The sequence below is a fragment of the Melospiza melodia genome, unplaced genomic scaffold (genome assembly GCF_035770615.1).
Source record: "Melospiza melodia melodia isolate bMelMel2 unplaced genomic scaffold, bMelMel2.pri scaffold_444, whole genome shotgun sequence".
NCBI classification, from domain to species: Eukaryota; Metazoa; Chordata; class Aves; order Passeriformes; family Passerellidae; genus Melospiza; species Melospiza melodia.
The window spans coordinates 1-16,705 of NW_026948766.1; the positions used below are offsets into that span (position 1 = coordinate 1).

The window sequence follows — 16,705 nt, forward strand, 5'->3', positions numbered from 1 at the left end:
TCTCTTTTTGGGGTAAATCTGGGAGGTTTTGGGGTCTCCCTTTTGGGGGTAAATCTGGGGGGATTTGGGGCAAATCTGGGGGGATTCGGGGGCTATGAGGTCCCTCTTTTTGGGGCCAATTTAGGGGTTCTGGGAGGTTTTGGGGTCTCCCTTTTTGGGATAAATTTGGGAGGTTTTGGGGTCCATCTTTTAGGGGCACATTTGGGGGTTCTGGGAGGTTTTGGGGTCCCTCTTTTTGGGGTAATTCTGGAAGGTTTTGGGGTCCTTGTTTTTGGGGTAAAACTGGAGGGATTTGGGGCAAATCTGGGGGGATTTGGGGGTTTTGGGGTCCCTCTTTTTGGGGTAAATCTGGGAGGTTTTGGGGTCCCTCTTTTTGGGGTAAATCTGTGAGGTTTTGGGGTCTCCCTTTCTGGGGTAAATCTGGGGGGATTTGGGGTTTTTGGGGTCCCTCTTTTAGGGGCACATTTGGGGGTTCTGGGGGGATTTGGGGTCCCTCTTTGTGAGGTAAATCTGGGGGCTTTGGGGTTTTTGGGGTAAATCTGGGGGGCTTTGGGGTTTTTGGGGTAAATCTGGGGGGATTTGGGGTCCCTCATTTTGGGGCAAATCTGGGGGGTCCCAGGAACTGGGGGGCTCCTCCAGGGGGGTGGGGGGGTCCGGCCCCCCCCATTTTGGGTCCACCCATTTGGGAGGGTCCCCAAATTCCAGGGGTGGATCCAAGGGGTCCCCAAATTCCAGAGGCGGATCCGGGGGGTCCCCAAATTCTGGAGTTCTGGGTGGTCCTGGGGGAGGAGAAGACACCAAGGGGGGGTCCCCAAATTCCAGGGGGTCCCTAAATTCCGGGGGGTCCCCAAATTCCAGGGGATCCCCAAATTCTGGTGGGTCCCCAAATTCTGGAGGCGGATCCGGGGTGTCCCCAAATTCCGGGGTTCTGGGTGGTCCTGGGGATGGAGAAGACACCAAGGGGGGGGGTCTCCATCAGGATTGGTGGGACCCCTCCCCAAATTAACCCAATCCCCCCCAAATTTGGGGTGCCCCACTCACCCCAGCCCGTGGTGGTGGTGGTGGCGGCTCCTGGGGGGTGGCACCCGAGGGTGGCATCGAGGGTGGCACCGTGGGGACGCCAGGGGGGCACCCCCGGGGGCAGCGGGCGCTGGAACAGGGGGTTGGTGTGGAAATGGGGCTCCTCGTCCAGGTCCTCCTCATCATCCAGGTCATCCTCCAGGTTCTCCTCATCCAGGTTCTCCTCATCATCCAGGTCCTCATCCACGTCCTCATCCAGATCCTCCTCATCCAGGTTCTTCTCGTTCATGTTCTTCTCCTCATCTAGGTCCTCCTCATCCAGGTTCTCCTTGTGTTCATCTTCATGGGAGGAGTCACCGTGGTCATGGTGGTCATCACGGTCATGGTGGTCATGGTGGTCATCACGGTCATTGTGGTCATTGAGCTCATGGTGGTCATCACGGTCATGGTGGTCATCACGGTCATTGCGGTCATCATGGTCTTTGTGCTCATCGTGGTCATGGTGGACATTGTGGTCATAGTGGTCATCAAGGTCATGGTCGTCATGGTCTTTGTGGTCATTGAGGTCTTTGTCGTCATCAAGGTCATTGAGCTCATGGTGGTGGTCACGGTGGTCATGGTGGTCATCATGGTCTTTGTGGTCATCACGGTCATGGTTGTCATCTAGGTCATTGTCATCATCATGGTCCTTGTGGTCATGGTGGTCATCACAGTCATTATGGTCATTGAGGTCACTGAAGTCATTGTGGTCATTGAGGTCATGGTGGTCATCGTGGTCATTGTGATCATCCAGGTCATGGTGGTCATCATGGTCATTGAGGTCATGGTGGTTATCATGGTAATCTAGGTCATGGTGATCATGGTGGTTATCATGGTCTTTGTGGTCATCAAGGTCATTGTGGCCATCGCAGTTATCACAGTCATGGTGGTCATCATGGTCATGGTGGTTGTCACCATCATCGTCACCTTCCTCTCCCTCCTGGCTGAGTCTGGGGGCTTGGGGCCTGGAGGAGATGGGACCATCCATGGCCATGGGTTTGGGGGAGATCCTGGAATCCATGGGAACGTTCTCTGGAGAAATCGCTTCATCAGGGGTCACGGGCCTGGGTGAGGTGGGACCATCCATGGTCACAGACCTGGGTGAGGCAGGACCATCCATGGTCACGGTCTTGGCCAAGGTGGGACCATCCATGGTCACAGGCTCAGGTGAGATCCTTGAATCCACAGCCAGGTGCTCTGGAGAGAAGGTCCCATCTGTGGTCATGAATTGGGGTGAGGCGATCCCATCCATGGTCACGGTCCACGATGAGGTGTCACCACCCATGGACATGATGCCCCCAAAGAAGAACTCAAAGCTTTGGTGCCTGGGAATGGCCTGGGGTGGGATGTCCTCATCCATGGACACCTGCAGGATCTCCTCAAACGTGGATCCATGGCCTTGGAGCTCCTGGGAGATGCTCCCACCCACAGTCATGGATTTGGGTGGGATGGAGCCATCTGTAAACACCTGGGAAATGTTCTCATCCATGGGCATGGATTTGGGTGGGATGTCCACATCCGTGCACGCCTGGAAGATCTCCTCACACGTGGATTCATGGTCGCGGAGCTCCTGGGAGAGCTCCATGGCCATGGATTTGGGTGGGATGGAACCATCTGTGGACATCTGGAAGATGTTCTCATCCATCAACATGGATTTGCATGGGATGTCCTCATCCTCGGCCATGGATTTGGGTGGGATGTCCTCATCTACAGCCGTGGGTTTGGATGGGATGTCCTCACCCATGCACACCTGGAAGATCTCCTCAAACGTGGAGTCAGGGCTTTGGAGCTCCTGGGAGACGTTCCCATCTATGGTCATGGATTTGGGTGAGATGTCCTCATGTGTGACCGTTGGTTTGGGTGAGATGTTGCCATCCATGGGTTTGGGTGGGATGTCCTCATCCATGGACTTGGGTGAGATGTTGTCATGTGTGACCACGGCTTTGGGTGAGATGTTCTCATCCACGAATGCCTGGAAGATCTCCTCAAACCTGGATTCTTGGCCTTGGAGCTCCTGGGAGATGCTCCCAGCCCCATCCTGGTGGTGGCCCTGAGGATGGTCCTGGAGGTGGTCCTGGGCCAGGTCCTGGTGCTGTTGTTCCCCAGTGTCCGTCTGTCCCTCGATGGCGCCCTGGAGCTCCTGGACACAGAGCTGGGCACGGAGCAGGCTGGCCCAGAACACGTCCGGGACTGCGGCCGGAACAGGGGTCAGCGCGGGGGTCAGCGCGGGGGTCAAGGTGGGGGTCAGGGTGGGGGTCAGGGTGGGGGTCAAGGCAGTGGTCAGTGCAGTGGCTTGGGTGGGGGTCATGGTCAAGGTGGGGGTCTGGGCAGTGGTCAAGGAGGGGGTCAGCTCAGGGGGCAGTGCAGGGGTCAGCTCAGGGGGCAGTGCAGGGGTCAGTGCAGGGGTCAGCTCAGGGGGCAGTGCAGGGGTCAGTGCAGGGGTCAGCTCAGGGGGCAGCAGTGTCCGTGTGGGGGTCAGCTCAGGGGTCACTTCAGGGCTCAGTGCAGGGGTCACTGCGGGGGTCACTGTGGGGGTCAGCGCAGGGGTCACTGCAGGGGTCACTGCAGGGGTCAGCGCAGGGGTCACTGTGGGGGTCACTGTGGGGGTCAGCTCAGGGGTCACTGCAGGGGTCACTGCAGGGGTCACTGCGGGGGTCACTGTGGGGGTCAGCGCAGGGGTCACTGCAGGGCTCAGTGCAGGGGTCACTGCAGGGGTCAGTGTCCGTGCGGGGCTCTCAGCCCCTCCCCCCGAGAAGGCGATGGCGTCCAGCGCCGGCAGCGCCACGGGGGGGGCAGGGGGGGCCCTGGGGGGGTCCATGGGCGCTGCCGGACCCTCCCTACGGCCGGAGAGTGGACAGTGGATGTGCAATGACCATGGGGCAGTGCTGGACCCTCCCTACGGCCGGAGAGTGGACAGTGGCCCTGCAGTGACCATGGGGCAGTACCGGACCCTCCCTACGGCCGGAGAGTGGACAGTGGCCCTGCAGTGACCATGGGGCAGTACCGGACCCTCCCTACGGCCGGAGAGTGGACAATGGATGTGCAATGACCATGGGGCAGTGCCGGACCCTCCCTACGGCCGGAGAGTGGACAGTGGCCCTGCAGTGACCATGGGGCAATGCTGGACCCTCCCTACGGCCGGAGAGTGGACAGTGGTTCCACAACGGCTGGAGTGGCCAGAGGAGTGACCGTGGGTCAGTGCTGGAGCTCAGGGAGCGGCTGGAGGAGTGACCACGGGGCAGTGCCAGACCCTCCCTATGGCCAGAGGGTGGGAGTGACCACGGGGCAGCGCTGGACCCTCCCTAGGGTGGCTCCACAGCGGCCGGAGGAGTGACCGTGGGTCAGTGCTGGACCTCAGGCAGTGGCTCTGCAGTGGCCGGAGTGTCCAGAGGAGTGACCGTGGTGTGGGGAGAGCCTGGGGAGAGGAGGAAGAGGGAGAAAGGGATGAAGGAGGGAGGGAAAGAGGGAGGAGGAAGAAGGAGAGAAGGAAGGGAAGGGAAGGGAAGGGAAGGGAAGGGAAGGGAAGGGAAGGGAAGGGAAGGGAAGGGAAGGGAAGGGAAGGGAAGGGAAGGAGGGAAGGGAAGGGAAGGGAAGGGAAGGGAAGGGAAGGAAGGGAAGGGAAGGGAAGGGAAGGGAAGGATTCCAGAGAGGGAGGGAGCAGAGGAGGAGGAAGGAGAGAGGGAGGGATGAAGGAGGGAGGGAAAGAGGTGAGGAGGGAGAGGGATGGAGGAGGAAGAGGGAGAGTGGGAGTGAGGAAGGAAGGAGGAAAAAGAGTGGGGAGAGGGAGGGAAGGAGGGAGGGATGGAGGAAGGAAGGAGGAAAAAGGATTCAAAGGAGGGAGGGAGGAAGTGCGGGAGGAGGGAGGGAAGGTGCAGAGGAGGAGGAAGGGGAGAGGAGGAGGAAGGAAGTGCTCGGCGGAGGGACGGAGGGCGCGGAGGAGGAAGGAGGAAGGGCAGCGAGGAGGAGGAGGAGGGCACAGCGAGGGCTCCGGGGGTCTCCCCGACCCTCCCCCGGTGTCACCTGCAAGTGCCACCTCCCCCCTGTCACCACCCGGTGCCACCGCGGCCACCCCCGTGTCACCCTCCCGGTGTCACCGCGCGGTGTCACAGCGGGCACCTCGTGTCGGTGTCACCTCCCGGTGTCACCTCCCGGTGTGGCGGTGCCGCCACCCGCTGTCCCGCCGTGCCCCGGTGTCCCCGGCCGCTGTCACCTCCCGGTGCCGCCGCCGCTGTCCCCGCGGCCACCCCGCGTCACCGTCCCCGTGTCACCCGCGTCACCCGCGGCCGCTTCCGCCCCGCCGGGACAGGAAACGGGGGGAGGGGGACCCCAAAAGCCACCCGCGGAACCCCAAAAATTCCAACCGGAAAAAAAAAAAAACCCCGAAATCCCCCCAAAAAAACTCCCGGGATTCCCCAAAAAAATCCCACCCGGGACCACCCCCCCCCCCCCCAAAAAAAATTCCGGGATCCCCCCCCCCCCAAAAAAAAACGGGATACCAAAAAAAAGCCGGACCCCAAAAAAAAATCCCGGACCCCACAAAATCTGGGACCCTAAAAATCTCATTCAGAACCCCCAAAAAAACTGCCGGGATCCCAAAAAAAAAAAAAAAAAAAAATCCGGGATCGTCCAAAAAAAACTCAGGACCCCCCCAAAAATCCGGGATCCTTAAAAAGCTTCGGGACCCCCCAAAAAACTCCCGAACCCCACAAAATCCGGGACCCCAAAAAATCCCACCCGGGACCCCAAAAAATCCCGATCAGGACCCCAAAAATCCCGCGTGACCCCAAAATCCGGCCCGGGACCCCAAATTTTATGGGGGACCCCAAAATGGGGGGGCCAGGGGGACCCCAAAATTTCCGGGTGACCCCAGAGAGGGGGGGCAGACCCCAAGAGTTGAGGGGACCCCAAAAGAGACCCTGAAAACCAGGAGGGGGACCCCAAAGTTAACTGGGATCCCCAAGAGGGTCGGGGGGACCCCAAAAGTTCCGGGCGACCCCAAATTTTAGGGGGGCGGGGGGGGGGGAGCCAAAGGTTATGGGGGCGGGGCCGGGAGTTTTTGGGGTTCCCCCGGATTTTGGGGGGTTTCCCCTGATTTGGGGGGTCCTGGGGGGGTTCTGGGACGTTTTGGGGACCCCCGGACCCTCCCCGGGCTTTGGGGACACCCCCGGGGCCGCCCCCTGCCCTCCCCTCCCCCTTCCCTTACCAGCAGCGCCGCGCGGGGGCGTGGTCTAGTCTGACCACGCCCACAATGGGCGGGGCAATTGTTCATTAGTATGCACGACACGCCTCTGCGGTCGGCCACGCCCCTCTGAGTGAGGCCACGCCCCCGGCATGATGAAAGGGGCGGGGCGTGCGGTGGGCCAGGCTTGGGGCGTGGTCTGTCGTGGCCCCGCCCATAAGGGGCAGGGCTTGATGATGTTGGTGTGTTAGACACGCCCATCAAGCTTGACCACGCCCCCTAACTGAAGGGAAGGGGCGGGGCTGACGGGGGGAGGGTCCTGAGCGCCCCAAAAAAAGGATTTTGACCATAAAAGGAGGTTCCGGACCCCAAAAAGGAAGATTCTGACCCCAAAAAAGGGTTTTGACCATAAAAGGAGGTTCCGGACCCCAAAAAGGAAGATTCTGACCCCAAAAAAGGGTTTTGACCCCAAAAGGGGGTTCTGGACCCCAGAAAGGAAGATTCTGACCCCAAAAAAGGGTTTTGACCACAAAAGGGGGTTCTGGACCCCAAAAAGGAGCATTCTGACCCCAAAAAGGAGCATTCTGACCCCAAAAGGAGGGTCCTGTCCTGCCCCCACAGGTCACACCCACGAGGTGACAGCAGCAGATGGCGCTTTATTGACAGGGCAGTGACAACAGCCCTCGGTGTCCCCTCGCCCACAGATGTCCCCGAGCCACGGACGTCCCCAAGCTCTGGATGTCCTCCCACCATGGATGTCCCTGGTTGGTGGCACTGTCGCTCGCGGCGCAGGTAGAAGGCGGTGGTGGCACCAGGGATGTCCCCATGATGGATGTCCCCATGATGGATGTCCCCAGATGCAGAAGGCGGTGGTGGCACCATGGATGTCCCCAGTCCCAGGGATGTCCCCAGGTGTCACTTGCAGCGCAGGTAGAAGGCGGTGGTGGCACCAGGGATGTCCCCATGATGGATGTCCCCAGATGTAGAAGGCGGGCGGTGGTGGCACCATGGATGTCCCCAGCCCCAGGGATGTCCCCAGGTGTCACTTGCAGCGCAGGTAGAAGGCGGTGGTGGCACCATGGATGTCCCCGTGATGGATGTCCCCAGATGCAGAAGGCGGTGGTGGCACCATGGATGTCCCCAGCCCCAGGGATGTCCCCAGGTGTCACTTGCGGCGCAGGTAGAAGGCGGTGGTGGCACCATGGATGTCCCCGTGATGGATGTCCCCAGATGCAGAAGGCGGTGGTGGCACCATGGATGTCCCCAGCCCCAGGGATGTCCCCAGGTGTCACTTGCGGCGCAGGTAGAAGGCGGTGGTGGCACCATGGATGTCCCCGTGATGGATGTCCCCAGATGCAGAAGGCGGTGGTGGCACCATGGATGTCCCCAGCCCCAGGGATGTCCCCAGGTGTCACTTGCGGCGCAGGTAGAAGGCCGTGGCGCCCGGGGCCAGGCCCAGCGGCTCCTCCGGGGCCGTGCTGAGGAAGAGCCCGGGGAAGGCGGCGGCCTCGAAGGTGTGCGTGGAGCCCCCGAAGGTCTTGTAGAAGGTGAAGGGCAGGGCCCTGTCCTTGTCCCCCGAGAACAGGTCCAGCAGCCCCACGTCCTGCCGGGCAGGGGACACAAAATGGTGGCACCAAATGGTGGCAGCAGCGGCGTGGTGGCGTCACCTCGGGGAACGACCATCTGCAGGTGGCACCACCACGAGGAACCCACACAGACCCAGTCTCCAGGTAACCCCATGTCCAGGTGACATCACCTCGAGGAACATCCATCTGCAGGTGGCACCATCTCCAGGTGACCCCATGTCCAGGTGTCCCCATCCCCAGGTGACATCACCTGATGGAACAACCATCTACAGGTGGCACCACCTCGAGGAACCCACATAGACCCAATCTCCAGGTAACCCCATGTCCAGGTGACCCCATCTCCAGGTGTTCCCATCCCCAGGTGATCCCTTCTCAAGGAACATCCATCTGCAGGTGGTATCATCTCCAGGTGTTCCCATCCCCAGGTGACCCCAAATCCAGGTGACATCACCTCAAGGAAGACCCATCTGCAGGTGGCACCATCTCCAGGGGACCTCATGTCCAGGTGTCCCCACCCCCAGGTGACTCCACCTCGAGGAGCCCACACTGATCTCACCTCCAGGTGGCCCCACCTCAAGGAACCCCCATCTCCAGATGACAACATCAGGACCACACCCCCAGGTGACCACACCCCCAGGTGATGCCATCATCACCCCGCCCTGGGGAATCCCCACTTCCTGGTGACCCCGCCTCCAGGTTGGCATCGCTTTGGGGTGACGCCACTCCCGGGTGCCCCACCTTGGGCTGACCTAGCCTTGGGTGCCCACCACACCTCGGGATGGCCCTTCCCAGGATGTCCATCTTGGGTTCTCCACCTTGGGCAGACCCACCTTGGGCTGAGCCATCAAAATCTGAGCACCCATTGGTTTGACCACGGCATCCCAGAATTCCCACTTCCTGGTCAAACCAGCACATTGTCCCAACCACCCCTGGATGTCCCCACCTTGATTGACTCAGCTTGGGTTGACCTACCTTGAGTGACCCACCTTGGACTGACCCAAACTGAGCTGACCCACCTTGGGTTGTCCACCTCGGATTGACCCATCTTTGTGTTCCAGCCACCTCTGGATGTCCCAACCTTGATTGACTCAACTTGGGTTGACCTACCTTGAGTGACCCACCTTGGATTGACCCAAACTGAGCTGACCCACCTTGGGTTGTCCACCTCGGATTGACCCATCTTTGGGTCCCAGCCACCTCTGGATGTCCCCACCTTGATTGCTCCACCTTGGATTGACCACCTTGCATTGACCAACCTTGAGTTGACCAACCTTGAGTTGTCCGCCTTGACTGACCCACCTGGACTGACCCAACTTTGGGCCTCAACCACCTCTGGATGTCCCCACCTTGAGTTGACCCACCTGGATTGACCCAATGTGAGTTGACCCACCTTGAGTGACCCACCTTGGGTTGCCCACCTGCATTGACCCAATTTGAGTTGACCCAACTTGGATTGACCCAAAGTAGCTTGACCTATCTCAAGCTGACCTACCTTGAGTTGATTCAACTTGAGCTGACCCACCTTGGGTTGCCCACCTTGCGTTGCCCCACCTGGACTGACCCAATTTGAGTTGACGCACCTTGGCTGACCCACCTTGGGTTGATCCACCTTGGTTGCCCTACCTTGAGTTGACCAACCTTGGTCTGTCCACCTCGGATTGACCCATTTTTGTGTCCCAACCATCTCTGGATGTCCCCACCTTGATTGACCCACCTCGAGTTGACCCATCTTGGATTGACCCAACTTGTGTTGACCAACCTCGGGTTGCCCACCTTGGGTTGCCCAGCTTGCCTTGACCCATCTTGAGCTGTCCCACCTTGGCCTGCGCCACCTTTGTGTCCCCACTGCCCCACATTGAGTCACCCCGTGTCACCCCCAGCCCCTGTGCCACCCCCGTGTCCCCTGTGCCACCCCCGTGCCACCCCCGTGTCACCTCCAGGCTCAGCCGGGGCTCGGGGCCGGTGCCACAGGACAGGGCGCGGGTGCCACCGCGGATGCCCACGATGAGGGGAGTGCGCCGGCGCTCCAGGTGCCGGTTGGGGACAACGCTGATGGGCTCTGTGGGACGTGGGGTGTCACCCATGGAGTGTCACCCTTGTCCCCCCCAGGGTGTCACCCACAGATTGTCACCCATGGATTGTAACCCCTGTCCCTACAGAGGGACACCACAGATTGTCACCGCTGTCCTTCCAGAGGGACACCCATGAATTGTCACCCATTGGCAGTGTCGCCCATGCAGTGCCACCCCTGTCCCCCCGCCCAGGGTGTCACCCATGGATTGTCACCCCTGTTTCCCCCCAGGTGTCACCCCTGCAGTGTCACCCTGTCCCCCCAGGTGTCACCCACGGATTGTCACCCCCCAGGTGTCACCCCTGCAGTGTCACCCTGTCCCCCCAGGTGTCACCCATGGATTGTCACCCATTGGTAGTGTCACCCATGCAGCGTCACCCGGTCCCCCCAGGTGTCACCTGTGGATTGTCACCCCCCAGGTGTCACCCCTGCAGTGTCACCGCTGTCCCCAGGGTGTCACCCATGGATTGTCACACACAGATTGTCACCCCCCGGGTGTCACCCATGAATTGTCACCCGCCGGGTGTCACCCACCTTCCAGGGCGGCGTTGGCCCCCTGCAGGCTGGTGGCCACCAGAGGGACACCCATGGATTGTCACCCATTGGCAGTGTCACCCATGGATTGTCACCCCTGCCCGCCCCCCGGGTGTCACCCCTGCGGTGTCACCGCTGTCCCCAGGTGTCACCCATGAATTGTCACCCCCCGGGTGTCACCCACCTTCCAGGGCGGCGTTGGCCCCCTGCAGGCTGGTGGCCACCAGGTGTCCGTGGCGCAGGCACAGCCCCTGCTGCTCCGTGTCCCGCAGCACGTAGTGGTACGGCTGGGGCTTGGGCTGTGACGCCGGTGTCACCTCCCCGAAGGGCACCGTCACCTCTGGGGACACGGGGACACGGGGACGGACAGGTAAGGACATGGGACACAGGGACACGGGGACAGACAGGTGGGACACGGGGACATGTGGACAGCAGGATGGACAGGTGAGACACAGGGATGGACAGGTAAGGACATGGGACATGGGGACATGGGGACGGACAGGTGGGACGGGGGGATGGACAGGTAAGGACATGGGACACGGGGACACGAGGACAGACAGGTGGGACGGGGGGATGGACGGGTAAGGACATGGGACACGGGGACAGACAGGTGGGACATGGGGACATGTGGATGGACAGGGGGACATGGGGACATGGGACACGGGGACACAAGGACAGACAGGTGGGACACGGGGACAGCAGGATGGACAGGTGAGACACAGGGATGGACAGGTAAGGACATGGGACATGGGGACATGGGGACGGACAGGTGGGACACGGGGACACGGGACATGGGGACAGACAGGGGGGACATGGGGACAGCGGGATGGACAGGTGAGACACAGGGATGGACAGGTAAGGACATGGGACACGGGGACACGAGGACAGACAGGTGGGACACAGGGACATGGGGACACAGGGACACCAGGACAGGTGGGACATGGGGACATGGGGACAGACAGATGGGACACAGGGACGGACAGGTAAGGACATGGGACATGGGGACGGACAGGTGGGGATGTGGGACACGGGCATATGGGACATGGGGACATCACAGGGATGGACAGGTGGACAGGGGACATGGGGACGGACAGGTGGGGATGTGGGACATGGGCATATGGGACATGGGGACATCACAGGGACGGACAGGTGGACACAAGGACAGGGGGACTGACAGGTGGGGACATGGGAGCGTGGGGACACAGGGATGGACAGGGGGTCATGGGGACACGGGGACATGGGGACACAGGGATGGACAGGGGGACGTGGGGACATGGGAGCACCACAAGGACACAGAGGGGACACCCAGAGGATGTGGCACATGAGGACATCACAGGGACACAGGGACAGGGGACGTGGAGACATGGGGACAGGAATGGACACGGGGACAGGGATGGACACGGGGACAGGGACGCGGGGACAGGGATGGACACGGGGACAGGGATGGACACGGGGACAGGGACGCGGGGACAGGGATGGACACGGGGACACGGGGACACGGGGACAGGGATGGACACGGGGACAGGGACGCGGGGACACCCGCACCCACCTTTCCCCAGGAAGTCGTCGAACAAGGCCACCATGTCGGGGTCGGTGACGCCCTCGGCCGTGTCCCCGCTGTCCGCCATGACCCCCAGAGGGTGTCCCCGGGGTGTCCTTCTGTGGGGACAGACGGGTCAGGGCAGGTGACACCGGGGAGGTGGCACTGCCGGGGCGCGAGGCAGGGGACAGCGCTGTCCCTACCTTGTCCCCATGATGTCCCTATGCCATCCCCACGCTGTCCCCACGCTGTCCCCGCTCACCTGAGGGCGGCTCTGGATGCGCGTGACATGGCTGGGCCTGCGGAGATGGTGGCACAGGTGGCACAGGTGGCACAGGTGGCGCTGCGTGCCAGCAGGATTGTCCCCGAGCGTGTCCCTGTCCCCGGAGCAGCACCTGTGGAAGTGTCACCTCCCGGGATCCTGTCCCGCGTCCTCTGGGCCGTGTCCCCGCGGGTGACAGCGCCTTTATCGAGCCGGGCGGGGCGGGGACAGAGCCCGCCCCGCTAATTGGCAGGGGAGGTGACAGTGACAGTGACACCGAGCGATGGTGAAATGCCACCTGCTGCCAGCGTCCCCGGTGCTGCTCACGGCCACCACGGCGGGAATGTCCCCTGTGCCAGGCCTGTCCCCTGTGCCAGGGTGCCCTGTGGGTGGCCCCTGTGCCCTGTCCCTGTGGTGCCATCGCCTTGTCACCATCGTCACCATGAGTGTTGTCCCCAGGGTGCTGTTAGCCCTGTCCCCAGTGTCCCCAGTGTCCCATCCCCGTGTCCCTTGTCCCCAAAGCCCTGTGAGCTCTGTCCCCGAGGTGCCACATCCCCAGTCCCCAAGGTCCTGCGTGCCTTGTCCCCATGGTGACCTGTCCCCAAAGTCCCATGTCCCCTGTCTCTATTGTCCCCCACTCCCTGTCCCCACCTTCCCGTGTGCCCTGTCCCCATGGTGACCTGTCCTCCAAATGCCACCATCCCTGTCCCTATCGTCCCCCATTCCCTGTCCCTGTTGTCCCCCATTCCCTGTCCCCACGCCCCGTGTGCCCCCTGTCCCCTGTGTCGCGCTGTCCCCACGCTGTCCCCGCGCTGTCCCCGCCGTGTCCCCCGTGTCGCGTTGTCCCCGTTCCGCCCCGCGGGATCCGGGAAGGGGCCGCGCCACCCCCGCCCGTTGGGGACGTCCCGCCGTGTCCCCATAGCCCGGGTGGCGCAAGAGCGGCCACTCCGCGGCGGTGACACATCCAGCGGGGCCACCAGCCCCGCCCTGCCACCCGTGTGCCACCACCCGTGTGCCACCACCCGTGTGCCACCACCCACACTCGGACACCGCTGCCATCGGCATCTCTTTATTCGCGCACCGGAGCAAGGGAGGATGGCGCTGTCCCCAGGGCGATGTCGCTGTCCCCAGGGGGATGGCACCGCCCCGAGGGAGTGGCACCACACCGGGGGACGGATGTCGCTGTCCCCAGGGGGATGGCACGCCCCGGAGCAAGGGGGGGGGTGGCACGGTCCGGGATGGATGTCACCGTCCTGGGGAAGATGTCGCCGAGGAGCGAGGATGTCACCCCCGCTGGGTGAGGATGTCGCCAGGCTGGGGGGCATGCCAGCCTCTCCAGGAAGATGTCACCACCTTGGGAGGAAGGTGTCACCACCCGGGGGGACAGGGAATGTGGGGGACAGATGCCTGGAGATGCCACCCTCCCCAGGGGGATGTCACCGTGCTGAGGGGAATGCCACCCTCCCCAGCGGGATGTCACTGTCCTGGGGGTGATGCCACCCTCCCCAGAGGGATGTCACCATGCTGAGGGGAATGCCACCCTCCCCAGAGGGATGTCACTGTCCTGGGGGTGATGCCACCCTCCCCAGGAAGATGCCACCACCCTGAGATGAAGATGTCACCGTTCTAGGGGTGATGCCACCCTCCCCAGGGGGATGTCACCGTCCTGGGGGTGATGCCACCCTCCCCAGCGGGATGTCACCGTGCTGAGGGGAATGCCACCCTCCCCAGCGGGATGTCACCACTCTGGGGGAGATGCCACCCTCCCCAGGGGGATGTCACCGTCCTGGGGGTGATGCCACCCTCCCCAGCGGGATGTCACCACTCTGGGGGAGATGCCACCCTCCCCAGAGGGATGTCACCGTGCTGAGGGGAATGCCACCCTCTCCAGGGGGATGTCACCGTTCTAGGGGTGATGCCACCCTCCCCAGGGGGATGTCACCGTCCTGGGGGTGATGCCACCCTCTCCAGGGGGATGTCACCACTCTGGGGGAGATGCCACCCTCCCCAGGGGGATGCCACCGTGCTGAGGGGAATGCCACCCTCCCCAGCGGGATGTCACCGTTCTAGGGGTGATGCCACCCTCCCCAGCGGGATGTCACCACTCTGGGGGAGATGCCACCCTCCCCAGAGGGATGTCACCGTTCTAGGGGTGATGCCACCCTCCCCAGGAAGATGCCACCACCCTGAGATGAAGATGTCACCGTTCTAGGGGTGATGCCACCCTCCCCGGGAAGATGCCACCGCCCCGGGTCCCCGCTGTCCCCGCTGTCCCCGCGCGCGCTCAGCAGAGCTGGAAGTAGAAGTCGAGCAGGTTGGAGGTGACATCGCGGTGGCGACAGAGCGCCAGGGGCTGGTGGCCGCGCGGGGACGTGCACAGGAACCAGCCGGGGTGCGCGGCCGACTCGAAGCGCCACAGCCCGTCCCGGTAGGAGCGGAAGAAGGTGAAGGCGGCGCCGCTGTCACCGGCGCGGGGCAGCTCCCGGATGTCCACGTCCTGCGGCGACAGCGCCGTGTCACCCGCGGGGACAGCGCCCGGGCACCGCGGGCACCGTGTGCCAGCGCCGCGGTGCGGTGTGGGCACTGCCCGTAATGTCCCCATCCCACAGTGTCCCATCCCTGACGTCCCCATGTCCCCATCCCCACAGTCCCAGTGTCCCCATGCCCGCAGTCCCCGTGGTCCCTGTGTCCCCCACCCCCCCCACAATGTCCCATCCCTGAGGTCCCCCTGTCCCCTCCCCAAAACTTTCGTGTCCCCGTCCTCATCACCACCCACACGGTGTGCCCATCTCTTTAGGTGTCCCTATGATGTCCCCATCCCCTTGGTGTCCCCAGCCCCTTCCCTCCCATGTCCCTGCAGCGTCCCCACCCCCTTGGCATCTCCATCTTCTCAATGTCACCATCCCTGGTGTCCCCATCCCCTTGCTGTCCCCGCGCTCTCCCCGCGCTGTCCCCTCGCTGTCCCCACGGTATCCCCGCTCTCCCTACACTGTCCCCGCTGTCCCTGCGTTGTCCCCGCGTTGTCCCCCCGCTGTCCCCGCTGTCCCCGCTGTCCCCTCGCTGTCCCCGCTGTCCCCTCGCTGTCCCCGCGTTGTCCCCTCGCTGTCCCCTCGCTGTCCCCGCTGTCCCCCCGCTGTCCCCGCGTTGTCCCCTCGCTATCCCCGCTGTCCCCCCGCTATCCCCGCTGTCCCCTCGCTGTCCCTGCGTTGTCCCCCCGCTGTCCCCGCTATCCCCTCGCTGTCCCCGCTGTCCCCCCGCTGTCCCCGCGTTGTCCCCTCGCTGTCCCCCCGCTATCCCCGCTGTCCCCCCGCTATCCCCGCTGTCCCCTCGCTGTCCCCGCTGTCCCCCCGCTGTCCCCGCTGTCCGCACCTGCAGCCGCAGCCGGGGCTCTCCGGCGGGGCCGCGCTCGGTGCGGAGGCAGCGGGAGCCGCTCCGGATCCCCAGGATCACCGGCAGCCGCGCGGGCTCCAGGGCTCGGTTGGGCACCCAGAACACTTTCTCTGCGGGTGGGTGGGTGACACGGGGACCCTCAGCGCGTGTCCCCGCGGCTGTCCCCGCGCGCGTCCCCAAGCGCGTCCCCCCGTGTCACCTTCCAGCGCGGCGTTGGCGCCCTGCAGGTGCCCGGCCACCAGCTGGTCATCGCGCAGGTACAGCGAGCGCTGGTTCACGTCCCACAGCCTGGCGGGCAAAGCGGGGACGGCGGTGCCACCGCTCGGTGCCACCACCCCCGTCCCGTGCCACCCCCGTCCCGTGCCACCCCCGGGCCGTCCCTTACCGGTACTGGAACACCTTGGTCTGCAGCGCGGGCGCGTGGCAGAGGGCGAAGCCTTCGGCCTCTGCGCGGAGGAAGAGGAGGGCGAGGCTGAGGGCGGCCACGCGGAGCCCCCCGCGCCCCCTGCCCGCGCCCCCCGAGCCTTGGAGACCCCTCGGGGTGGCACCGGCCGTGCCGGGCGCTCCGCGTCCCCTCCGGGCCGTGCGCGGGGTCCCCGGGCAGCGCTCACCCATGGGACCCCCGGTTCTGCTGGGACCCCGGCTCCGGTGCGACCGCGGCTCCGGTGCGACCCCCGGTTCCTGTAGGACCCCCTGTTCCGCTGGGACCCCGGCTGCTCTGGGACCCCCGGCTCCTGTGACGCCCCTGCCTCCGCTGTGACACCCCCGGCTCCGGTGCTACCCCCGGTTCCAGTGGGACCCCCGGCTCCGGGCGCTGCGGGCGGCGGAGAGGAAGGGAGGAAGGAAGGAAGAAAGTTGCCGGTGTTGCCACACTGCTGAGAAGGGCGCGCCCCGCCCCCGCCATTGCTCAGCACCCCCGCGGGGTGACAAACGAGGGGACACATGGCGAGGGAGGGAAGGTGACAGCGTGACACGCGTGGGGACACCGCGACCCCCGCGATGGCTGTGGCGGGGATCGAACTTGCGATCTTAGCAGTGAGGGAGTGGCGCCCTCCCCGCTGCGCCACCGCGGCGGAGAGCGCGC

At 63.6% G+C, this 16,705-nt stretch overlaps 3 protein-coding genes across 3 annotated transcripts; all 3 read right to left on the bottom strand.

Annotated features, from left to right (window-relative positions):
* Window positions 1-16: 16 nt before the first annotated feature.
* Window positions 17-3,877, bottom strand: LOC134434615 (uncharacterized). Its single transcript, XM_063183269.1, has 2 exons — window positions 1,042-3,877; window positions 17-938 (listed from the first exon to the last, which is right to left on the bottom strand). The coding sequence occupies exons 1-2, from the start codon at window positions 3,875-3,877 to the stop codon at window positions 454-456; spliced, it is 3,321 nt and encodes a 1,106-aa protein (XP_063039339.1). The 3' UTR covers window positions 17-453.
* A 3,672-nt stretch (window positions 3,878-7,549) lies between these two features.
* Window positions 7,550-12,403, bottom strand: LOC134434618 (interleukin-36 receptor antagonist protein-like). The gene is made up of 5 exons (XM_063183273.1): window positions 12,232-12,403; window positions 11,979-12,088; window positions 10,614-10,769; window positions 9,759-9,883; window positions 7,550-7,841 (listed from the first exon to the last, which is right to left on the bottom strand). The coding sequence occupies exons 1-5, from the start codon at window positions 12,258-12,260 to the stop codon at window positions 7,650-7,652; spliced, it is 612 nt and encodes a 203-aa protein (XP_063039343.1). The 5' UTR covers window positions 12,261-12,403; the 3' UTR covers window positions 7,550-7,649.
* A 2,095-nt stretch (window positions 12,404-14,498) lies between these two features.
* On the bottom strand, window positions 14,499-16,270 carry LOC134434616 (interleukin-36 receptor antagonist protein-like). Its single transcript, XM_063183271.1, has 5 exons — window positions 16,233-16,270; window positions 16,007-16,067; window positions 15,821-15,909; window positions 15,601-15,731; window positions 14,499-14,728 (listed from the first exon to the last, which is right to left on the bottom strand). The coding sequence occupies exons 1-5, from the start codon at window positions 16,234-16,236 to the stop codon at window positions 14,516-14,518; spliced, it is 498 nt and encodes a 165-aa protein (XP_063039341.1). The 5' UTR covers window positions 16,237-16,270; the 3' UTR covers window positions 14,499-14,515.
* Between the last annotated feature and the right edge of the window lie 435 nt (window positions 16,271-16,705).